Below are 23,989 nucleotides of genomic sequence, written 5' to 3'. Positions count from 1 at the left end.
GACTCATCCTTTTCTATGGCTGCATATTATTCCATGGTGCATATGTGCCACATTTTCTTAATCCAGTCTATCATTGATGGGCATTTGGGTTGATTCCAAGTGTTTGCTTTTGTGAACAGTGCTGCAATAAACATACATGTGCATGTGTGTTTACAGTAGCATGACTTACAATCCTTTGGGTGTATACCCAGTAATCGGATGGCTGGGTCAAATTGTATTTCTAGCTCTAGATCCTTGAGGAATTGCCACACTGTCTTCCACAATGGTTGAACTAATTTACACTCCCACCAACAGTGTAAAAGCATTCCTATGTTTCCACATCCTCTCCAGCATTTGTTGTTTCCTCACTTTTTAATGATTGCCATTCTAACTGGCATGAAATGGCATCTCATTGTGGTTTTGATTTGCATTTCTCTGATGACCAGTGATAATGAGCATTTTTTCAATGTGTCTGTTGGCTACATAAATGTCTTCTTTTGAGAAGTATCTGTTTATATCCTTTGCCCACTTTTTGATGGGGTTGTTTTTCTTGTAATTTGTTTGAACTCTTTGTAGATTCTGGATATTAGCCCTTTGTCAGATGGGTAGATTGCAAAAACTTTCTCCCATTCCGTAGGTTGCCTGTTCACTCTGATGGTGGTTTCTTTTGCCGTGCAGAAGCTCTTTAGCTTAATTAGATCCTATTTGCCAATTTTGGCTTTTGTTGCAATTACTTTTGGTGTTTTAGTCATGAAGTCCTTGCCCGTGCCTATGTCCTGAATGGTATTGCCGAGGTTTTCTTCTAGAGTTCTTATGGTTTTAGGTCTAACATTTAAGTCTTTAATCCATCTTGAATTAATTTTTGTATAAGGTATAAGGAAGGGATCCAGTTTCAGCTTTCTGCATATGGCTAGCTAGTTTTCTCAGCATGATGTATTAAATAGGGAATCCTTTCCCCATTGCTTGTTTTCATCAGGTTTGTCAAAGATCAGAGGTTGTAGATGTGTGGTGTTATTTCTGAGGCCTCTGTTCTGTTCCATTGGTCTATATATCAGTTTTGGTACCAGTACCATGCTGTTTTGGTTACTGTAGCCTTGTAGTATAGTTTGAAGTCAGGTAGCGTGATGCCTCCAGCTTTGTTCTTTTTGCTTAGGATTGTCTTGGCAATGCAGGTTCTTTTTGGTTCCATATGAACTTTAAAGTAGTTTTTCCAACTCTGTGAAGAAAGTCTTTGGTAGCTTGATAGGGATGGCATTGAATCGATAAATTACCTTGGGCAGTATGACCATTTTCATGATATTGATTCTTCCTGTCCATGAGCATGGAATATACTTACATTTGTGTGTATCCTCTTTTACTTCACTGAGCAGTGGTTTGTAGTTCTCCTTGAAGAGGTCCTTCACATCCCTTGTAAGTTGGATTCCTAGGTATTTTATTTTCTTTGTAGCAATTGTGAATGGGAGTTCACTCATGATTTGGCTCTCTGTTATTGGTGTATAGGAATGCTTGTGATTTTTGCACACTGATTTTGTATCCTGAGACTTTGCTGAAGTTGCTTATCTGCTTAAGGAGATTTGGGGCTGAGACAATAGGGCTTTCTAAATATACAATCATGTCATCTGCAAACAGGGACAATTTGACTTCCTCTTTTCCTAATTGAATACCCTTTATTTCTTTATCTTGCCTGATTGCCCTGGCCAGAACATCTAACATTATGTTTAATAGGCATGGTGAGAGAGGGCATCCTTGTCTTGTGTCAGTTTTCAAAGAGAGTGCTTCCAGTTTTTGCCCATTCAGTGTGATATTGGCTGTGGGTTTGTGACAAATAGCTCTTATTATTTTGAGATACGTTCCATCAAAACCTAGTTTATTGAGAGTTTTTAGCATGAAGGTTGTTGAAATTTGTTGTAGGCCTTTTCTGCATCTATTGAGATAATCATGTGGTTTTTGTCATTGGTTCTGTTTATGTGATGGATTACGTTTATTGATTTGCATATGTTGAACCAGCCTTGCATCCCAGGAATAAAGTTGACTTGATTGTGGTGGATAAGCTTTTTGATGTGCTGCTGGATTTGGCTTGCAAGTATTTTATTGAGGATTTTCACATCGATGTTCATCAGGGATATTGGTCTAAAATTCTCTTTTTTTGTGTGTGTCTCTGTCAGGCTTTGGTATCAGGATAAAGCTGGCCTCATTTTATGAGTTAGGGAGAATTCCCTCTTTTTCTATTGATTGGAATAGTTTCAGAAGGAATGGTCCTCTTTGTACCTCTGGTAGAATTCGGCTGTGAATCCATCTGGTCCCGCACTTTTTTTGGTTGGTAGGCTATTAATTATTGCCTCAATTTCAAAGCCTGTTGTTGTTCTATTCAAAGATTCAACTTCTTTCTGGTTTAATCTTAGGAGGTTGTATGTGTCCAGGAATTTATCCATTTCTTCTAGATTTTTAAATTTATTTGTGTAGAGGTGTTTACAGTATTCTCTGATGGTAGTTTGTATTTCTGTGGGGTCTGTGGTGATATCCCGTTTATCATTTTTTATTGCATCTATTTGATTCTTCTCTCTTTTCTTCTTTATTAGTCTTGCTAGCGGTCTATCAATTTTGTTGATCTTCTCAAAAAACAAGCTCCCGGATTCATTGATTTTTTGAAGGGTTTTTTGGTATCTCTATCTCTTTCAGTTCTGCTCTGATCTTAGTTATTTCTTGCCTTCTGGTAGCTTTTGAAAATGTGTGCTCTTGCTTCTCTAGTTCTTTTCATTGTGATGTTAGGGTGTCAATTTTAGATGTTTCCTGCATTCTCTTGTGGGCATTTCGTGCTATAAATTTCCCTCTAAACACTGCTTTAAATGTGTCCCAGAGATTCTGATACATTGTGTCTTTGTCCTCATTGGTTTCAAAGAACATCTTTATTTCTGCCTTCATTTTATTATTTATCCAGCAGTCATTCAGGAGCAGGTTGTTCGGTTTCCATGTAGTTGTGCAAGGTTTTGACTGAGTTTCTTAATCCTGAGATCTAATTTGATTGCACTGTGGTCTGAGAGATAATTTGTCGTGATTTCTGTTCTTTTATATTTGCTGAGGAGTGCTTTACTTCCAATTATGTGGTCAATTTTAAAATAAGTGCAATGTGGTGCTGAGAAGAATGTATATTCTGTTGATTTGGGATGGAGAGTTCAGTAGATATCTATTAGGTCTGCTCGTTGCAGTGCTGAGTTCAAGTCCTAAATATCCTTGTTAACCTTCTGTCTTAATGATCTGTCTAATATTGACAGTGGGATGTTACAGTCTCCCATTATTATTGTGTGGGAGTCTAAGTCTCTTTATAGGTCTCTAAGGACTTGCTTTATGAATCTGGGTGCTTCTCTATTGGGTGCATATATATTTAGGATATTTGACTCTTCTTGTTGAATCGATCCCTTTACCATTAGGTAATGGCCTTCTTTGTCTCTTTGTTGGTTTAAAGGCTGTTTTATCAGAGACTAGGATTGCAAGCCCTGTTTTTCTTTTTGCTTTCCATTTGCTTGGTAGATCTTCCTCCAGCCCCTTATTTTGAGCCTATGTGTGTGTCTGCACATGAGATGGGTCTCCTGAATACAGCATGCTGATGGGTCTTGACTCTTTATGCAATTTGCCAGTCTGTGTCTTTTAATTGGGGCATTTAGCCCATTTCCATTTAAGGTTAATATTATGTGTGAGTTTGATCCATCGTTATGACGTTAGCTGGTTATTTTGCCCATTAATTGATGCAGTTTCTTCATAGCATCAATGATCTTCACAATTTGGCGTGTTTTTGCACTGGCTGGTACTGGTTGCTTCTTTTTATGTTTAGTGCTTCCTTCAGGAGCTCTTGTAAGGCAGGCCTGGTGGTGACGAAATCTCTCAGCATTTGCTTGTCTGTAAAGGATTTTATTTCTGCTTCACATATGAAGCTTAGTTTGGCTGGATATGAAATTCTGGGTTGAAAATTGTTTTCTAAGAATATTGAATAAGAATGTTGAATATTGGCCCCCACTCTCTTCTGGCTTATAGTATTTCTATCAAGAGATCTGCTGTTAGTCTGATAGGCCTCCCTTTGTGGGTAACCCGACCTTTCTCTCTGGCTGCCCTTAACATTTTTCCTTCATTTCAACCTTGATGAATCTGACAATTATGTGCCTTGGGGTTGCTCTTCTTGAGGAGTATCTTTGTGGTGTTCTCTGTATTTCCTGAATTTGAATGTTGCCCTGCCTTGCTAGGTTGAAGAAATTCTCCTGGATAATATCCTGAATAGCGTTTTCCAACTTGGTTCCATTCTCCCCATCACTTTCAGGTACACCAATCAAACGTAGATTTTTGTCTTTTCACATAGTCCCATATTTCTTGGAAACATTGTTCATTTCTTTTTAATCTTTTTTCTCTAACCTTGTCATCTTGCTTTATTTCATTAATTTGATCTTCAATCACTGATACCCTTTCTTCCACTTGATCACATCAGCTCTTGAAGCTTATGCATGCATTACAAAATTCTCGTGCCATGGTTTTCAGCTCCATCAGGTCATTTAAGGTCTTCTCTACACTGTTTATTCTAGTTAGCCATTCATCTAACCTTTTTTCAAGGTTTTTATCTTCCTTGCAATGATTTCAAACATGCTCCTTTAGCTTGGAGAAGTTTGTTATTACTGACCTTCTTAAGCCTACTTCTGTCAGCTCATCAAAGTCATTCTCTGTCCTGTTTCGTTCTGTTGCTGGCGAGGAGCTGTGATCCTTTAGAGGAGAAGAGACACTCTGGTTTTTAGAATTTTCAGCTTTTCTGCTCTCATTTCTCCCCATCTTTGTGGTTTTACCTACCTGTGGTCTTTGATGTTGGTGACCTACAGATGGGGTTTTGGTGTAGATGTCCTTTTTGTTGATGTTGATGCTATTCCATTCTGTTTTTTAGTTTTCCTTCTAACAGTCAGGTCCCTCAGCTGCAGGTCTGTTGGAGTTTGCTGGAGGTCCACTCCAGACCCTGTTTGCCTGGGTATCACCAGCAGAGACTGCAGAACAGCAAATATTGCTGCCTGATCCTTCTACTGGAAGCTTCGGCCCAGAAGGGCACCTGCCTATATGAGGTATCTGTTGGCCTCTGCTCAGAGGTGTCTCCCAGTTAGGCTATGTGGGGATCAGGGACCCACTTGAGGAGGTAGTCTGTCCCTTCTCAGAGCTCAAACACTGTGCTGGGAGAACCACTTCTCTCTTCAGAGCTGTCAGACAGGGACATTTAAGTCTGCAGAAGTTGTCTGCTGCCTTTTGTTCAGCTATGCCCTGTCCATCAAAGTGGAGTCTATAGAGGCAGTAGGCCTTGCTTAGCTGCAGTGCCTCCACCCAGTTCGAGCTTCCTGGACGCTTTGTTTACCTACTCAAGCCTTAGCAATGGTGGACACCCCTCTCCCAGCCAGGCTGCCACCTTGTAGTTAGATCTCAGACTGCTGTGCAAAGAGTGAGCATGGCTCCATGGGCATGGGACCCACCGAGCCAGGCATGGGGGAGTCTCCTTGTCTGCCAGTTGCTAAGACCTTGGGAAAAGTGCAGTATTTGGGTGGAAGTGTCCCATTTTTCTAGGTACAGTCTGTCACAGCTTACCTTGGCTAGGAAGGGGAAATCCCTGACCCCTTGCACTTCCTGGGTGAGGTGATGCCCTGCCCTGATTCAGCTTGCCCTCAGTGGGCTGCACCCACTGTCCAACCAACCAGTCCCACTGAGATGAACCAGGTACCTCAGTTGGAAATGCACAAATCACTCATCTTCTGCGTTGATCATGCTGGGAGCTGCAGACCAGAGCTGTTCCTATTCGGCCATCTTGGGACCAATTGACCCACTCTGGTGTATTTTTAAAAAACAGTATAAGGCCAGGCACAGTGGCTCACACCTGTAATCCCAGTACTTTGGGAGACTGAGGCAGAAGGATCACTTGAGGCCAGGAGTTCAAGACCAGCCTGAGCAACATAGGGAGTCTACATCTCTGCAAAAATTTTTAAAATTTAGCTGAGCATGGTGACTCATGCCTGTGGTCTCAGCTACTGTGGAGGCTGAAGTCGGAGGATTGCTTGGGCCTAGGAGTTTGAGGCTGAAATAAACTGTTACTGAGCCACTGTACTCCAACCTGGGCAACAGAGCAAGACCCCGACTCAAGACAAAAACAAACAAACAAATGAAGGGCACAAATTTGCCAGTTAGGCAGACCTGAGTTCAAGGTTTTCTTTTTTTTCCTTTTAAAATTTATTTATTTATTTGTAGAGGCAGGGTCTCAATATGTTGACCAGACTGGTTTTCCACTCCTGGCCTCAAGTGACTCCCCCCTGTCTTGGCCTCCCAAAGTGCTAGGATTACAGATTTGAGCCACTGCACTGAGGCTTAAATATATTTGTTATTAAATGACAGATAAAATTGTATGTATTTTTATTTACAACATGATATTTTGAAGTATATATATACACACACATATATGTGTATATGTATGCATGTGTATATATACATATATGATACATGTACATATATGTGTGTGTATATATATACGCACACACACACAAGCATGCACACATGTATATACACAGTGGAATGACTAAATCCAGCTAATGAACATGCATGACCTCACAAAGCTGTCATTTTTGTGAAGATACACATTCACACTCAGCGTTTTTCAGGAGTGCCATATATTAATAACTGTAGTCGCTGTGTTGTACAATTGATCTCTTGAACTTATTCCTCCTATCTAAATGAAATTTTGTATTCCTTTACCAACATTCTCCAATCCACCCTCCCCCACTACTCAAGGCCCTGGTAACTTCTATAACTTTCCACTTACATGAGATCAACTTTTTTAAGTTCCACATATGGGTGAGATCATGCAGTATTTGTCTTTCTGGGCCTGATTTATTTACCATAATGTCCTCCAGCTTCATTTGTGTTGCTGCAAATGATAAGATTTTCTTCTTTTTTATGACTTAATAGTTTTCCATTATGTGCATTTATTTTCTTTATGTGTTCATCCACTGATGGACACTTAGGTTGATTCCATATCTTGGCTATTGTGAATAATGCTGCAATAAACATGGGAGGGCAGACATCTCTTCAACACATCGATTTCATTTCCTTTGGATATATACCCAGTAGTGGCATTGCTGGTACATAGAGTCATTCTATGTTCAGTTTTTTAGGGAACCTCCGTGCTGTTTTCCATAATGACTGTGCTGATTTACATTCCCACCAGCAGTGTGCAATGGTTTCCTTCCTCCACATCCCAGCCAACATTTGTAATCTTTTGTCTTTTTGATGCTAGCCCTTCCAACAGGTGTAAATTGATGTCTCACTGCAGTTTTAATTTGCATTTTTCTGATGATGTTGAGTATTTTTTTCATATGCCTGCTGGTCATTTGTATGTCTTAAGAAATACCTGTTCAGATCTTTTGACCATTTTAAGTTGGGTTGTTTGTTTTCTTGCTATTGAGTTGTTTGAGGTCCTTAGATATTTTGGATATAAACCCTTATCAGATGCATAGTTTACAAATATTTTCTCCTATTCTGTAGGCTGTTTCTTCACTCTGTCGATTGTTTCCTTGGCTGTGCAGAAGCTTTTTAGCTTGATATATCCCATTTGACTGTCAATTTTTGCTTTTGTTGCCTTTACTTTTGAGGTCATATCCAAAAAGCCATCACCCAGACCAATGTCATGAGACTTTCCCCTAAGTTTTCTTCTAATAGTTATATAATTTCAGGTCTTACATTTTAGTGTTTCATCCATTTTGAGTCTACTTTTGTATATGATATGGGATAATAATCTAATTTTATTCTTCTGCATAAGGATATTCCATTTTCCCAGCATCACTTATTGAAAAGAGTGCTCTTTCCCCTTGTGTGTTCTTGGTACCTTTGTCAAAAATCAGTTGCCTGTAAATACATGGATTTATTCCTGGGCTCTCTATCCTGTTTCATTGGTCTGTATGTCTGTTCTTGTGCCAATACCATGCTCTTTTCATTACTATCTCTTTGTAGTGTAATTTTGAAGTCAGGTAGTGTGATATCTCCAGCTTAGTTCTTTTCGTTCAAGACTGCTTTGGCTATTTGGGATCTTTTGTGGTTCTGTATGAATTTTAGGACTGTTTTTTGCTATTTTAGTGAACAACGTCCTTGCTATTTTGAGAGGGATTGCACTGAATCTGTAGAATGCTTTGGGTAGTGCAGACATTTTAACAATATTAATTCTTCCAGTCCATAGAATATATTTTCATTTATTGATGTCTTCTTCAATGTCTTTTATCAAGGTTTTATAGTTTTCAGTGTAGAAGTCTTCAACCTCTTTTGTTCAACTATTCATAACTTTTCTTGTAGCTATCATAAATGGGATTTTCTTGTTTTTCAGGCAGTTTGCTGTTAGTGTGTAGAAATGCTGTATGTTGATTTCATATACTGCAACTTTACTGAATTCATTTATTGGCTTTAACTTTTTAATGGTGTCCTTAAAATTTTCTATATATAAGATCATGTCATCTGCAAGTGGGGCAATTTAAGTTCTTCCTTTTTAATTTGGATGCCTTTTATTCTTTCTTTTATTTAATTGCTCTGGCCAGGACCTCCAGTAGTAAGTTGAGTAGAACTGGCAAGAGTGGGTCTCTTTGTCTTATACTGGATCTTAGAGGAAATGCTTTCAACTTTTCCCCACTGAGTACGGTGTTAGCTATGGATTGGTCATAAATGGCCCTTGTTTTGTTGAGGTACATTCCATCTAAACCTAATTTGTTGAGAGTTTTTTTTTTTTTATCGTAAAAGGATGTTGAATTTTATCAAATGCCTTTTCTGCATCTATTGAAATGATCATACGGTTTTAGTCCTTCATCCAGTTAATGTATCACATTTGCTGACTTACATATGTTGAACCATTCTTGAATCCCTGGGATGAATCCAACTTGTTCATTACATTTTTATTACTTAAATGACTCTTGATCCAGTTTTTTTTTAATTGCTAATAAAGCTGTTTCTTGTTCATTTGTCAGAGGCTTTAACTGATGCCCTTACCAATTACAAAGGCTAACAATAGTGCTCAAGAGAGTAGGTGTAGTACCTGTTTACCCACAGCATCTTCTACAATAACAACCAACAACCTATTACTGTGAGGCAGTTCTCCATGCATTAGCTAAAGAGATGAGCTATATAAAGTCACAAGACTTCGGTTTAAATTTTGTCCCCATCAGTGCCTTACGTTTGTCACAAAATCTCTTTAGGCCTCAATTTGCCCAACTACAAAATGGGAATGATGATACTAATAACACATATTGCAAAAGTTTGCTGTGTGGATCAAATGAAATAATGTATGTAAAGGACTTATACAGTGCCTGATACATAGTAAATGTTTCATATATGTTGTGATTAGTAGTACTTCAAACTATAGTGTCCTAAAGCTTTTTCTAGATCTCATCATAAATGGAGTCAGATTTGTTCATTTGGAGTTAGCAAAAGGGAAAAACTACTCCTTTGTTTTGCAAAATGTCTAATTGAAAGGCACGCTTCATGGTATCAAGACAAAGGAAGCCAAGGAACTCTGTATAACAAAGTAAAACTTCCTTTTCTAGTATATGAAGTTTTTTAAATACAAAATAATTTGGAATTTTCTTGGGACAGATCCCAGAAAGGTTTGGGGAAGTCCTGGATGCTGGGAAGAAGAAAGATGTGAGGTAGAATTCTATAGAGAGGGCAGGCTGGAGAAACCCTGTGAGAATCTTCAGGAGAGAGAAGGTTGTTTCTTCCAGGCTCTCTTTATCAGACAGATGGTTTTCAGAACAACAGCATATAATTTAACTTTCTGTCAAGCCTGTGGTCTTAACTACTAGACTGCAGAGCCTCTCTCTGCTGGAAATCCAACTTCTTCTTTAGACTTTCCCAGGTGGTGTCTCCGTTGAATGAATCCTTATTTCATGTACACTGGTATTGCACTATTTGCATCTCATAAAATACTTAATTATTCAATCATTCTACAAATCTGTATTGCATAATCTCTGTGCCAGGCTCTATGTTAGACATTCATTACAGAACATGAAAATATGAAGATATTTATATATATGGTTGTCTTCCCAATATTGTTTCCAGTGTTAACAGGTATGAGCACACCTCTGCATGGCACACATTGCACAGAAAATCCTTAATAAACGTTTGCTGAATTGAATGGAATCAATAATAGAGAAATATTAAAGAGAGAAATGGCCAGGTGCGGTGGCTCAGGCTGTAGTCCCAGGCCAAGACGGGTGGATCATGAGGTCAGGAGATCGAGACCATCCTGGCTAACACAGTGAAACCCTGTCTCTACTAAAAATACAAAAAATTAGCCGGGTGCGGTGGCGGGAGCCTGTAGTCCCAGCTACATGGGAGGCTGAGGCAGGAGAATGGCGTGAACCCGGGAGGCGGAGCTTGCAGTGAGCCGAGATTGCGCCACTGCACTCCAGCCTGGGCAAAAAGCAAGACTCCGTCTCAAAAAAAAAAAAAAAGAGAAATATTAAAATGAGTTTTGCTTGATAATTTTAACTGGTAGAGATTCCACACAGAGAAAATGGACTAAACAAAATCACTTAGTAGGAAAATGCAAGGTATTCTCTGGGGACAGTGAGATATTCATGTTTTCTGTAGCTGAGAGTGGTGGATAATGAGTTTGAAGCTATATTGTGAAGAGCCCTGAATGCTACCTTGACAATTTCATACATAGTTTTCAATCAATAGGGAGCTATTAAGGGTTCTTGAACAACTGTGAGAAATAATCAAGTCTGTTACTTAGGAAGATTAATTTAGCCATGGTGTTTAAGTGTCTTAGAGGAGAGGGACTAGTGAGGAGTAGCCCAGGTATAAAGCTAATGAACTTAACTAAGCAACGTTGTTCAAAACTTCAATGAGTTTGTTGCTAGAAAGAAATGGAAAGGCATATAAAGATATAAGAGTCTTTGTTAAAGTACAGGTCTTAGCAGCAGAGTAGAGGTAGGAGGTATGAGAAAGCAAAGAAAAGGAGGACTCAGAGACAATTCTGGGAACCAGGCCTATGAGGGGGGAAGAAATGTGTTGTCATTAAAAACAAACAAACCAATGAAAAAACAAAACAGAAACGGTGATCGCAAAAAGAGCTATTGGTTTATTTAGAGCTGTGACCTTGTTAACAGGAGAATGGCTTCAGAGATGTTGAGTTGTTTGTTTTTTTTTTGACGGAGTTTCACTCTTGTTGCCAGGCTGGAGTGCAATCTTGGCTCACCGCAACCTCTGCCTCCCAGGTAGTTTCAAGCGATTCTCCTGCCTCAGCCTCCTGAGTAGCTGGGATTACAGGCATGCACCACCATACCCGGCTAGATTTGTATTTTTTGGTAGAGATGGGGTTTCTCCATGTTGGTCAGGCTGGTCTCGAACTCCCGACCTCAGGTGATCCACCAGCCTCCGCCTCCCAAAGTGCTGGGATTACAGGTGAGAGCCACTGCGCCTGGCTGAGATGTTGAGTTTGAGGGCCATTTCCATATTGCAGAAGTGGCATTGAGCAAACTGCTAGAAATAAAAATGAGTCTTGACTGAATGATAGAGCCAGAGGTGAAGAGTTGAGAGTTAAAGGAATAGAAACAGCTGAAACTGTGATAATAAATACATAACCAAGGAGAAGGCACGGAGAGAAAAGAAAGGGCTGAAAAAAGAACATCGGGGGATTTTCAGGGAGAAAGAAAACTGAAACAAATAATAAGGCAGAAACAAAAAGAGAAAATTAGGCACCTTAAGGTAATGCTACAACAGCAAAAGCCAATAGATGGCAATGCATACTCAGGAGGGAAGATGGATTCAGCAGCACAAATGCTGAAGGATCTGTGGAGCAGGAGCACCGGGGACATGACAGGGGGTGGGGGGTGGGGACTGTGGTTTGATGAAAGGAAAACCAAATTCAAGAGAGATAAGAAAACTGACTTGGAAGAAAACAGTTACTTTTCCAAAATGTTGATTGCTAAAAAGAAGAGGAAAGACCAATGAGTAACTTGAAGAGGTTGCAGGGTAAAGTGTAAGGGATCTTACACTTTTATTTGTTTACATGCTTGTTTATTTATTTATTTATTTATTTGAGATGGACTCTTGCTCTGTCACCCAGGCTGGAGTGCAGTGGCGCAATCTTGGCTTACTGCAACCTCCGCCTCCCGGGTTCAAGCGATTCTCCTGCCTCAGCCTCCTGAGTAGCTGGGATACCAGGTATGTGCCACCGTGCCCAGCTAATTTTTCTGTATTTGTAGTAGAGATGGGGTTTCATCGTATTAGCCAGGATGGTCTCGATCTCCCCTCCTCCTGATGCGCCTGCCTTGGCCTCCCAAAGTGCTGGGATTACAGGCATGAGCCACCATTCCAGGCCCACTTAGACTTGTAAAGAAGGAAGTGGAGGGAGCTTACATTACAGAATCATGATCATCCAGACTATCTGATGAGAGTGAAAGGGCAAAGGAGCGTGGGCAGAGGAGTTGAGAAAAACAGAAAGAGGTTGGGGCAATCAACATAAGACAAAAGCTTGATTGTGGCTGGGTGCAGTGGTTCATGCCTATAATCCCAGCACTTTGGGAGGCTGAGGCGGGTGGATCACTTGAGGTCAGGAGTTGGAGATTGGCCTGGCCAACATGGTGAAACCCTATTGCCGAGACCAACTTGGTCAGGAAGACCCTAACCCAGCGGCACTAGAGGAATTAAAGACACACAGAAATATAGAAGTGTGAAGTGGGAAATCAGGGGTCTCACAGCCTTCAGAGCTGAGAGCCCTGAACAGAGATTTGCCCACATATTTATTAACAGCAAGCCAGTCATTAGCATTGTTTCTATAGACATTAAATCAACTAAAAGTATCCCTTACCGGAAACGAAGGGATGGGCTGAATTAAAGGAATAGGTTGGGCTAGTTAACTGTAGCAGGAACATGCCCTCAAAGATGCAGATCGCTCATGCTTTTGTTTGTGGCTTAAGAATGCCTTTAAGCGGTTTTCTGCCCTGGGTGGGCCAGGTGTTCCTTGCCCTCATTCCTGTAAACCCACAACCTTCCAGCTTGGGCTGGAAGGTCATTATGGACATACCAGAATGCTGCAGAGATTTTGTTTTGGGGCCAGTTTATGACCGGATTTTGGGGTACTTGCTCCCAACACCCCATCTCTACTAAAAATACAAAAATTAGCCAGGTGTGGTGGTGTGCACCTATAATCCCAGTTACTCTGGAGGCTGAAGCAGGAGAATTGTTTGAACCCAGGAGGCAGAGATTGCAGTGAGCTGAGATTGTGCCATTGCACTCCAGCCCGGGTGACACAGCAAGACTCTGTCTAAAAAGAAAAAAAAAAAAACCACTTGATTTTCACAGAGCAGTGAGGACCAAGTTCAGTTAAATAGCATGGAGTTCTGTTAGTGTAGACAAGACTTCTTTAACAAGCCTGAATGTTCACAGGGTAAGATCTGAGAAAATAAAGGCAGGGCTATGCCAACCGGGATGAACCTTGTAAGATAGGAATGGTAGGCCACAGGGAGAGGACTAGTAGCATGGCTCTGGGGCAAGTGACTTGACAATACGAGAAGGGATAACTAACAGAGAAAACAGAGAGGTAGATAGATTAGAAACCATGATGAGAATACATGTCAGGCTCAGCAGGGCTGAAGCACAGAGAAAAGGGCACACTGGTTAGATAGGAAACAGCTTAGAGTGGCAAATGGCAATGTCATATCTTCCTTGTTTCTGCACCTTTGCTTATTTTGCTTCATTGGCTCAGAAACCCAACTGATTTCTTCCAATACAAAATTTCCCCATATTCAAGAATAACTATACTGCCTTGCCTAAGTACTCCAACCCTCAATAATCTTTGTTTTTAAATCCTTCTCTATGCGTATAACTTGGGTCACTTATCTCGGTACTAAATTATGGGTCTGTACCATAGGCTTTCATGTATGTTAATCTCATCAATCTGGTTTTGTTGAAAGCTTCTGGAAGGCAGAGACCTTGCCTGATATTCTGCTTGCAACTCTGCCTCTTAGCATAGCACTCGGCCAAAGCGAGTCCTCAGTAACTACTTGGTGATTGAGCAGATGAAAGGAGATCAGAGAGAGATAACAAGTAAAAAGTTTGGAGATGACAATGACTTGATAACTCCTGAACTGGACAAACAGCTCCTGAACAGAAGCTAATTATGTTCCATGATCCCTCTACACTTCAAAGCATCTGCTTGGAACTCCCACTCCCCAAATAATTCCTTCTTCAATCTACTCTTTTCCTACTTCAAACAGCCCACAATTCTCATAACCAAGAGAAATATACCACACGATCCAATTAGTATCCTAGCACTTCAGTGACAGAAAAGGATCATAAAAGATCATTTAGTCCACTTTTATCATTTTTCACACGAGGAAGCTTAAAAATCCAAGCAGATACAGTGAAGTGCAGCGACTTGTCCAAAATCACACCACTGGTTAATGCCAGAGCCAAGACCAGAAGTGAGATCTTCTGGCTATTACACTTTTTATGACATCACGTTGCATCAATATCAAAGTAAGCAATTTTTCTATTTATCATAACCCTAAATTCTAATGTGTCTGAAGAAATTTCTAACTTTCCAACCCAATGTTTCTTCTTTAATCAGAGTAGTTTATGAAAGACTATACTTTCAAAAAGGGATTCCAGAAAGGAAGGTTAATTTATTGAGTAAATACTAAGGGACAAGTCCTGTGCTGGAAATTTTATAGATTTTGTCTCATTTATTCCTCATATCTCCACTATGAGATAGTTAACTGCCTTACGAGTGAAGAGATGCAAAAAGATTAAGATACTTGCTTAAATTTACACAGTTAATAAGTAGTATAATGGAGATTTGATCCAATACCTGGTGGCTCCCCAAGCCCACTGCCTTTTGAGTAAACTGTTAAAATTTCTTTTAGCTAGAGCAGGGAAGGCTGAAGAACAAGGTCTATTTTCATACCAACTCTTGCAGTAAGGGACAAATGATTTAGGATTGCGAGAAAAGCTTATGGCAAAATGAAAACATTACACATATGGACTCCAAAGCAGATGGGGAATGGGCAATTCCAGATGAGCTCCCTTTTCCACAGTGCTTTATATTTTGCAGCTTCTTTTCCTAAGAGAAGGGAAATAAATGGCCCCACTATTCTTGGGAGTGGGACAGAAGTATCTTATCCTCAAGGGACTGGCCATCTTAGTTTTCAAATTATTCCTTTCTTATCATCCAGGAGAGAAGGAAGCTTCTGGAACTGTGCCTGCTTTGCAATTCTATGCCCATTTTATCTTATCCAAGAGTGCCATCTTTGTAGCATGTCACCATGGAGACTTGATCAAACGCATGCTCATGCACTTAATCTTGCAATCTGTTGCTCACTGACTGATGTTCCTTCTTAGGCCAAAGAACAGCAGGTTCTTAAATGAATTCTTTTAAAGAACCAGACTGCTGACAAATGTTTAACCCAAGTCTGGTACATAGCACTTTAGTAATACACAATATTAAATCTGTTATTGTTTGGATAGCACAACTCAGGATGTTTGAATTAAGACTTGGAAAAAGAAAAGACACATCATGTGTGTTAACTCTTACGCTGCTTGTCAAACTTTCCAAGTTTGTTTCATTCAGCAAACATTTATTGAGCTAGGTAACTATCTCACATCTCGAGTATGGAGATATGAAGATAACTAAGACATGAACTTTGACCCCAAAGAGCTCAAAGTCTGGCTGGGGACACACAGAAATAAAGTAACTATAGTATAATATCACATATGCTATAACAGACACACGTGGAACTCATGAGAGGAACAGCTAGCTCCAAATGGAGGTAGAATAGGTGAAGAGAGAGCATTAGGAATGGCTTCTCAGATGAGGTGCCATTTGAGTTTGATCTTAAAGGGTTGATTCATGCGAAGGGAAATGAAAAGAAAACAACTCCAACAAAGGCTTGGAAGCACAACAGGAAAAACGTAGTTAAGGAACAGAATAATCAAATCAGATTAGTGTGTAGAATTTGGGGTAGGGATCCCCGGAGATTGGCAGGCAGTGGGGATGGAAAACTAAACTGGATATAGTAAGTAAAGGCTCTATGTGCCATATTGTGGCAATGCGGACGGTTGAATCATAAGCAGTGATCAGAATATGGGTAGTTTTATTAGGACTTTGAACTTCAAATTGAGAATAATGAGGACTCTGCTGGATTTTTGGTGAGAGAAGAACATGATCAGTTTTGGATTCTGAAAAGCTCATTTTCCTTAGCATATGAAGAAGAGATTTTTGCAGGACTAAGAGGTCCAGACAACACTAGAGGCAGGGAGAACAATCATGAGGTTTGTGTACTCATCTAGGAAAAAGACCTAGGGCAGAAGGGATATTGTGAAGGGGCGGGGGACACAACTGGTAGAGATATAATTAAATTAGAATCAATTGAGATAAAATTTTCAGGTCTCGGTGACACATGGAATGAGAGGGATAATGGATAATTAAGGCTTAGTCAATGAGAAGGCTTCCCAGAAGGCACATATGACAATCCAGTTTGACCAGAACTTCAGTCACATGGCCATGTATAGCACAATTGGAAGCTGGGAAATGTAGTCTTTTTTTCTGGGGAGTCATGGGATCAGCTGAAAATAGGTATACACTTATCAAGTGGGATAAGGGCAATCTCTGCCACCCGTATCTGTATTATAGCTGCAGTATTTGAATCATCCTTTTATTTTCTCTCCTCTGGAGATGTTGAAGATGAGACTCTTCAAGGGGAGATATTGTATCTGCAGTAGCCAACAGTGCCGGGCACACAGCAGATACATAGATACTTAGTACGATTTGCAATGAAACAATCTTGCCACTGCCTAGATACATATCTTTTTCTTTTCTCTTTTCTTTTCTTTTTTCTTTCCCTCCTTCCCTCCCTCCCTCCCTCCCTCCCTCTCTTTCTGTCTTTCTTTCTTTTCTTTTTTTGACAGAGTTTCACTCTTGTCGCCAGGCTGGAGTGCAGTGGCACAATCTCGGCTCACTGCAACTTCTGCCTCCTGGGTTCAAGCAATTCTCCTGCCTCAGCCTCCTGAGCAACTGGAATTACAGCTGCTTGCCAGGATGCCTGGCTAATTTTTATATTTTTAGTAGAGATGAGGTTTCACCATGTTGGCCAGGCTGGTCTCGAATTCCTGACCTTCCAAAGTGCTGGGATTACAGGTGTGAGCCACCATGTCCAGCCTTGCTTAGACATATTTCAAGTTCTTCCCTTTGAGCTTAAATTCAGCTAATTAATGCACCTTTTCTATGCTCACACCTTTTCCCGTCAACTTTCTGTCATTCCTTCATAGATCGGCCCAGGATGTTTGTCATACAGCAGTCACTTCTCAAAATGTGGACAATCGTTGTTTTCATTATAAAGAATGAGTACTTAGATTTTTTAAAAATGAAATTTTACTAGAGCTTCTGAAAGTGTGCAGGATAAGTTAAAAAAAAAAATAAAAAGGTAAGATGGTAAATCTGGTGATTTCTTCAGTATCCAGATGTATATATCAGGTTTTTAACAAGAAAGACAGATAAAATAGAAAAAAAATGAAAGGTTAGAAGAGCATTACTTGGAATGCACTAAGGAAGAGGAAAGAATTAGCAATGATTTTTGAGGCTGGAAAACTAGGAAAATTGTACAACATTGGCAGAAAGACAGAAAGTCCACAGTTACGATGGGGTGGAGACAGAGTAATTTTTATGGCAAAGATGACATTGGATTAACTCACTTAGGCCTTACTTTAAAATTTAGCTGTAATTATGATTTATCAACACATATCTCCTCCTTCCTTGGAACTTGGGAAGGAACTTCCTTATGTATCACTGAATTTTTATCCTTTCCCAGAAAACAGACATGCTAAGTTACCATATTGAAAATGTGGTAGTGAGTTATTCAATGGTTGCAGCATTGTTACTTCAAAATGGAAGGCATTTATACATTTCAATTCAAAATAAGAAAATTTCACACCGCATCTAGATTCAAATTATCTATAATCTGTCACTCTATAGAGGGACATGTATTTAAATGTTAATAGTAAACAGAATTGAGTAAGTTTTTTCATCTCTCAAAATGTCTATTACATTTCAACTTGATGTGATCAATGGAACACCAGGAATTCATGAAGTTTCAAAGTGGTCCAAGCACAAGTAAACCATTTTTTTTTTTTTTTTTACTTTTAGAAGATAAATAGTTGAGAACTTCTTATACCTGCATAGTAACCCAGACACTAAACTCTAAACTTGCTCAACTTTTTAGAGCAAATTCATCAGATATTACCATGAAAAATGTGAGTTTGGATGCAAGGAGTAAAACGGACTAAATAAAAAAGTATTTGAAACTCCTCCTCCTCTTTAATACCTATGTAACTTCTTTAAAAAAAAAAACAACAACCTTATAATAGTATTGGCCAGTCATTTGAATCTTTGAAGAAAAAATTGATACTGTTATGCATGAAAACACAGCACCTATCCCTCACTCTTCCAACTTCTGAAAATAGCTAGAGAGTGGCAAATGCAACCATCATCCTCTCCCCAAAACTCCATATTTAGTGGTAATATTTTCTAAAACTTCTTTGAATTTTACTAGAGGTTATATATTGTAGCTTTTTTCCCACTTGAACATTTATAGACAATACTGACACATGTTTGAAATAATAGATTGGAATTAACCCTCATATTAATTTTAGTTTCTTCCAAAGTGTGCATAGAACAAAGAACCAAAGGACAACATGCTAACTAATAAAGTAAATCGTTGATACTTACGACTTAGCAAGTTATCTTCAGAAGCACTGGGTGTTGGATCTTGAAGCTGATAGCTTAAAGAGTGTGATTCTTTTGAAATGGGACCAAAGAAGGCTAAGATAAGCCCAGCACCATAGGGCTCCCAACTTAGGGGTGTTGACTGGACGGCTGAAGAGGTAATATCAATACAGTGTGCCGTGCTGTCAGTACCTAGATGATGGATAACACGATACTAGAAATGGTGGCCACAGTCAGGAGACTCGGCCTTCCTGCAGGTGAAACAAAGGAATAATAGGTGCTCTCTCACATTCAGAAGTGTGTGAGATGCCAACATCCACGAGAATATTCCATTTCTCCTTCTGAAGCAGAGTGTTACCTCTTCTACCATCCACATCCTGACAAGGCCTTTGGAAATCAACTCAAAATTTTAGCATTACTTTTCGGGGAAGTTTGATTTAAAAAAATCTCAGTAATAATCTGATTCTAAATTCTTGATTTTTAAATTAGGAAAATGAATCTTTTGACACATTTCAAGGAGTCGCTCCAAGACCATCCATGGACCCAAAACCACTGACTCTGGGTTTTAAATCCTGTTAGTTTGGATTTCCTTAATTGCATTCATAAGCCCAGAGGTTCTCAAACTTTGCCCCATATTAAAATCACCTTGAAAACTTAAAAAACAAACCAACAACAACAACAAACCTCAGTGCCCAGGCCAGGTCATGTCCTGTTCCAATTAAATCAGAGTCTCTAGAGGTGGGGCCCAGGAATAAATATACATGTTTTAAACTCTCCAGGTGATTCCACAGCGCAGCAAAGGTCAGCAAAGGCGTCTGCAGCTGAAATAATTTAGTTGGAATTATCTTGAAAAAAAGAAGTAAAGATAGATTAGGGATGTAATGCTTTCTCAGCGCTTTTCCTGAGCCAATAGGCGAGTGCAATTCCCTCAGCGAACGCCAAGGGGCACCCTCTCCCTCCCCGCTGTACCTGGAACGCCTTCCTCTTTCCAACCGCACAAAGAGCCCGGCCTCCTCCCGGGTGACATCACAAAGGGCCGGTCCCCCGCCCCTTCGGCGCCACCACGTGTGTCCCTGCGCCCGGTGGCCACCGACTCAGTCCTCGCCGGCCAGTCTGGGCAGCGGAGGAGGGTGGTTGGCAGTGGCTGGAAGCTTCGCTATGGGAAGTTGTTTCTTTGATCTCTCGCGCCCAGCCCTCCTCCCTGGTTCTCCGCAGCCGCTGTCGGAGGAGAGCACCCGGAGGCGCGGGCTGCAGTCGCGGCGGCTTCTCCCCGCCTGGGCGGCCGCGCCGCTGGGCAGGTGCTGAGCGCCCCTAGAGCCTCCCTTGCCGCCTCCCTCCTCTGCCCGGCTGCAGCAGTGCACATGGGGTGTTGGAGGTAGATGGGCTCCCGGCCCGGGAGGCGGCGGTGGATGCGGCGCTGGGCAGAAGCAGCCGCCGATTCCAGCTGCCGTGGGGCCGCGCGCCCCGGGCGCCCCTGCGAGTCCCCGGCTCAGCCATGGGGACCTCTGCGAGCAGCAGCACCGCCCTCGCCTCCTGCAGCCGCATCGCCCGCCGAGCCAGAGCCACGATGATCGCGGGCTCCCTTCTGCTGGTGAGCGCTTGCGGGGACCGGGGGTAGCGGCGGCGCCGGAGCAGAAGGAACCGCTCTTCGGGAGCCGGGCGGATCTCCGGGCCGCGGCTTCGGGAGGCGCGGGGCCGGGCCGACTGGGTTACGGGCACTGAGGGGGTTGCAAGGGAAGGCAACACACCGGAGGGCCTCGACTAGGTTATTCGGGGGAATCGCAGGGCTCAGCCGGGGCTGGGGAATGAAGACGAATTGTTTTCCTTGCAGTCTGGCTTTGCTGGAGGAGGCGCTAGAGGTGGCCGCCCGGCTTCTGCGCATTTGAGGGCTTTTCCCCCTACTCGGCCTACCTCGAGCACCCCACGCCCGCAGCCACAGCCCTCCACCCATCGGCCACTGCCCCTTTGCGTGGTGTGGGGCCGGGGCCGCGGTGTGGGGCTCCGTGGGCCGGCCGAGCCCGGCGCTTTGTTGCAGCTGCAATGTCATGTCGGGATGCTACCGCAGTGGAAGAGAGTGGTACCGGTGCGCGCCGGACACCGGAGACCTCCGGGTGCTGCCTCGCGGTGCATTCCCAAGCAGGGCGCAAGCAGCCCCCTCCTCCATCCCTTTACCCTCTCTCTTCCCTCTTGGCTTGGGTGGGGTCTCAGGTTCTGCATGCCGAAATATCACCCTTAGACCCACTCTCCGGCGCCTCCAAAGCGCCGGCTTCCAGCCAGCCAGCGCGCTGGCACTCGAATGGGGGGAGGGGGAAGGAGATGTGTGTAAAGGAAGATGAATTTTCTGCGGTCTTTCCGATCCCTCCTTTACCTGTGGCTAGGCAGGTGACCCTGCAGGATGGTGCAGTCTCCCTCATCGCCCAAGCTGCATCCATATCTCGGGTCAATCATGTTGACCAAAAACTTACCCTCAACTTCCCCCAAATTCCCTCCCTTTATTTCCAACTATTGGGGTGAAGGGGCAAGTTAGATGGAAGAAAATTTGAGATCAAACCCTTGAGCTTCCCTTGCCTATCTTTTATCCCTGCAGGAAGGATGGAGATTCTTAGATAAAAACCAAACAAAAACAAAAAACAAGAGCTTGTTTTCATGGCAGGGCTGTGTAAGGGAAAAGCAGGCTTGCTGTCTCCTTCCCCAAAAGGGCTTAACGCCTGGCCAGCCAAGAACTGCTTAGATCTCAGGGCATTGCAGTTGCTATGGCCTGGGAATTCATCCTACAGACACTCTGGTTCCTTGTGTGTGTGTTTTAAGAGGAAGAGAGAGACTAAAGAAAAGTTTGTTACTGTTAGCATTTATAATGAAGCAAGTCACAGTCTCCCTTCAGAAACTCTTTTCTGCCCATTTATTAATGGCATGGCCAAGGTTTATATCTTTGAAATGAGTGTGGTGGATGGTAAGCAGTAGTGGGGGAGTCTCTTGGGACAATGAACCTGAATTGACAGTCTTGGTGTGGAGAGAAACACATCTAGGTCCATGGGAACACTGATCCTAGTTCAGTGGAGTGAGAATTACTCCTTTTTCACGGCCTTAGATCCACTACTATCCACTACTATGTTTTGGGTGCTTCCAACACATCTGATTATTATATGCCTCATAGAGTCCATTCCCAGATTAAATCTTAAGTCATTGTGCAATACTCCATTTATTTTACCTTTTAGCATGAGGTAGGTAATTAAACAAAGGTCTTGATGTAATCAAACGGTAGGTTGCTTTAACTGAGAAAGGGCCCAGCTCCTTTTTTTGAATCATCAGGCTAGGTGCCCTGGGTCACGCCTGTAACCCCAGCATTTTGGGAGGCCAAGGTGGGAGGATTGCTTGAGTTCAGGAGTTCGAGATTTGCCTGGGCAACATAGTGAGACCCCATCTCTACAAGAAGTCAGGTGGGTGTGGTAGTGGTGTACCCCTGTATGCCCAGCTTCTCAGGAGGCTGAGGTGGGAGGATGGCTTGAACCTAGGATGTTGAGGCTGCAGTGAGCTGCGATCATGCCATGGCACTCCAGCCTGAGTCACAAAGTGAGACCTTGTCTCAAAAACCAAACTAAAAAATAAGTCATCAAACTCAACCTATCCTAAAAATTTTGCACTGGATTTGCAACTAAAGACCTGACAATTTAAGTTTGGCTGCTTTGAAAAAAATAAAATTTATAATGGGGATTAGGAGCAGTCTCAAGATGATAACCAATACAGGATTCCTTATTCTTCTGCTAGCTATGCTAAAAAGACTTCAGTTAAATTCATAGAATGGCATGAGGTTGAGCCCTTCATCCTGAAGGGTGACTGGAGGGTGTGCCAGGAATCAGCAGAGACTATGTTATAATCCCCATCCAGGGTGGGGAGGAAATGCCTTTTGTCTTTCACATTCTTACTCTGCATGCCCAAGTCCACAGGACAGACTTTGTTAATGTGTAAAATGATGATCTCATGATACTGTTCCAAGAAGTATTTATCCCATTGGGATCATTGGCCATGTGAACATGATGGACACCAGGTACTGGAGCCTGGGTACACATGGCAGGGTACTCAGAACACTACTGGGGGAGGTGGGCAAGTTAGTGGCATGCCCACATATTGCAGTTAGATTAAAAAAGTAATAATCCAAATAAAGTGTTCTGTTTATTGTGTCTTCTAATGCTCTTCTTTCAAATATCTCCGTTTTTGTGTGACAGTATTTATTGTCGTCATTTTGTGTTGCGACTTTTGTTTGTCATGACTGGCTAACTGCATGAAAGATAGCTTACTATGAGCTTATAAAAATACAAATATACATGCACACAATATGATATAATACATAAACACACATATATAGCAATTGTATATGTATAGAGAGAGCAATTGCTACATGCCAGGTGCTTTGTATATGATATCTCACTTATTCATAGCATCTTTGTGAAGCAGGCGATATTATCTCCATTTTATAGTTGAGAAAATGGAAGCTCCTGGAATTTCATTAGTTTGTCCCAGGCGACACAGCTTGCACGTGATATTGCTGGGGCCAGAACTCAGGACTGCCCGGCTCTTCAGCTCATGTCCTCCTTTAGCCTTGTGCTACACTGCGTGTTTCACAAGTCCAAATTGCTTGGTAATAAAATGTAACAACAGAGAAGTTGTTGTTGGGGAACAGTTAAGATGGCGGTTTGGTTCATTACAGAACGTGAATGAGAATTACAGGAATGCTTTTGGAAGGAAGTATTCTTGTTGCTTGCACTTCTACTTCTGATGGGTGTCTGCATGATAATAGGAAGTAAAACATACACTGAAAGACAAGAGCTGGGTTCAAAAGTCTGGGGCTCAGGTGGACAAAACGTTCTTGTTGCTCAACACCCAGTAAGTCTAATGTGCATGGATGTGCTTTGTCGTCAGAATCTAAGATTACCTTCCACCTTCTTGACTTTACCAATTGTACTTTCCTGCCTGAGACACTTACCCTTGCTATATCATATCTCTGTAAGGCAGAGACAAGACTTTTAGGTTTGTTCCACTGATAAGGAATGCTCTAGAATGGCTTGCCCAGCATGACAATACATAGTCAGAGACGCCTCTTGCCCTCAGGGAGCTCACTTTAACTGCATAGATAGGATGTTCACAGTGAGGCAGTCAGAAGAGAAGGGAGCCATAACTGGTAAGGGTATCAGGTGTGAAGTTACACGGTGAAACCCCGTCTCTACTAAAAAGTACAAAAAACTAGCC

General features: G+C 41.8%; 1 protein-coding gene and 1 long non-coding RNA gene across 4 annotated transcripts in view; one reads left to right on the top strand and one right to left on the bottom strand.

Annotated features, from left to right (window-relative positions):
• Nucleotides 1-11,377: 11,377 nt before the first annotated feature.
• On the bottom strand, nt 11,378-19,792 carry LOC108512424 (uncharacterized). Of its 3 annotated transcripts, XR_001880601.1 has the most exons (4): nt 19,715-19,792; nt 19,430-19,590; nt 18,749-18,937; nt 11,378-11,505 (listed from the first exon to the last, which is right to left on the bottom strand). It is a non-coding gene; the product is annotated as an uncharacterized LOC108512424 (long non-coding RNA). The 3 variants fall into 3 exon arrangements; XR_001880602.1 differs by lacking the exon at nt 19,715-19,792 and having other exon boundaries at nt 18,749-18,996; nt 19,430-19,702; XR_001880600.1 differs by lacking the exon at nt 19,715-19,792 and having other exon boundaries at nt 19,430-19,702.
• TNFRSF21 (TNF receptor superfamily member 21) overlaps nt 19,747-23,989 on the top strand; it is a 74,844-nt gene continuing 70,601 nt past the window's right edge. Inside the window, exon 1 of the mRNA XM_017847693.1 lies at nt 19,747-20,336. Coding sequence (XP_017703182.1) covers nt 20,241-20,336 — 96 coding nt within the window. The 5' untranslated portion in view covers nt 19,747-20,240. The remainder of the gene's footprint in view (nt 20,337-23,989) is intronic.

Source organism: Rhinopithecus bieti, unplaced genomic scaffold, assembly GCF_001698545.2.
Source record: "Rhinopithecus bieti isolate Rb0 unplaced genomic scaffold, ASM169854v2 scaffold_28517, whole genome shotgun sequence".
NCBI classification, from domain to species: domain Eukaryota; kingdom Metazoa; phylum Chordata; class Mammalia; order Primates; family Cercopithecidae; genus Rhinopithecus; species Rhinopithecus bieti.
This window is presented reverse-complemented; position numbering and strand designations above follow the sequence as displayed.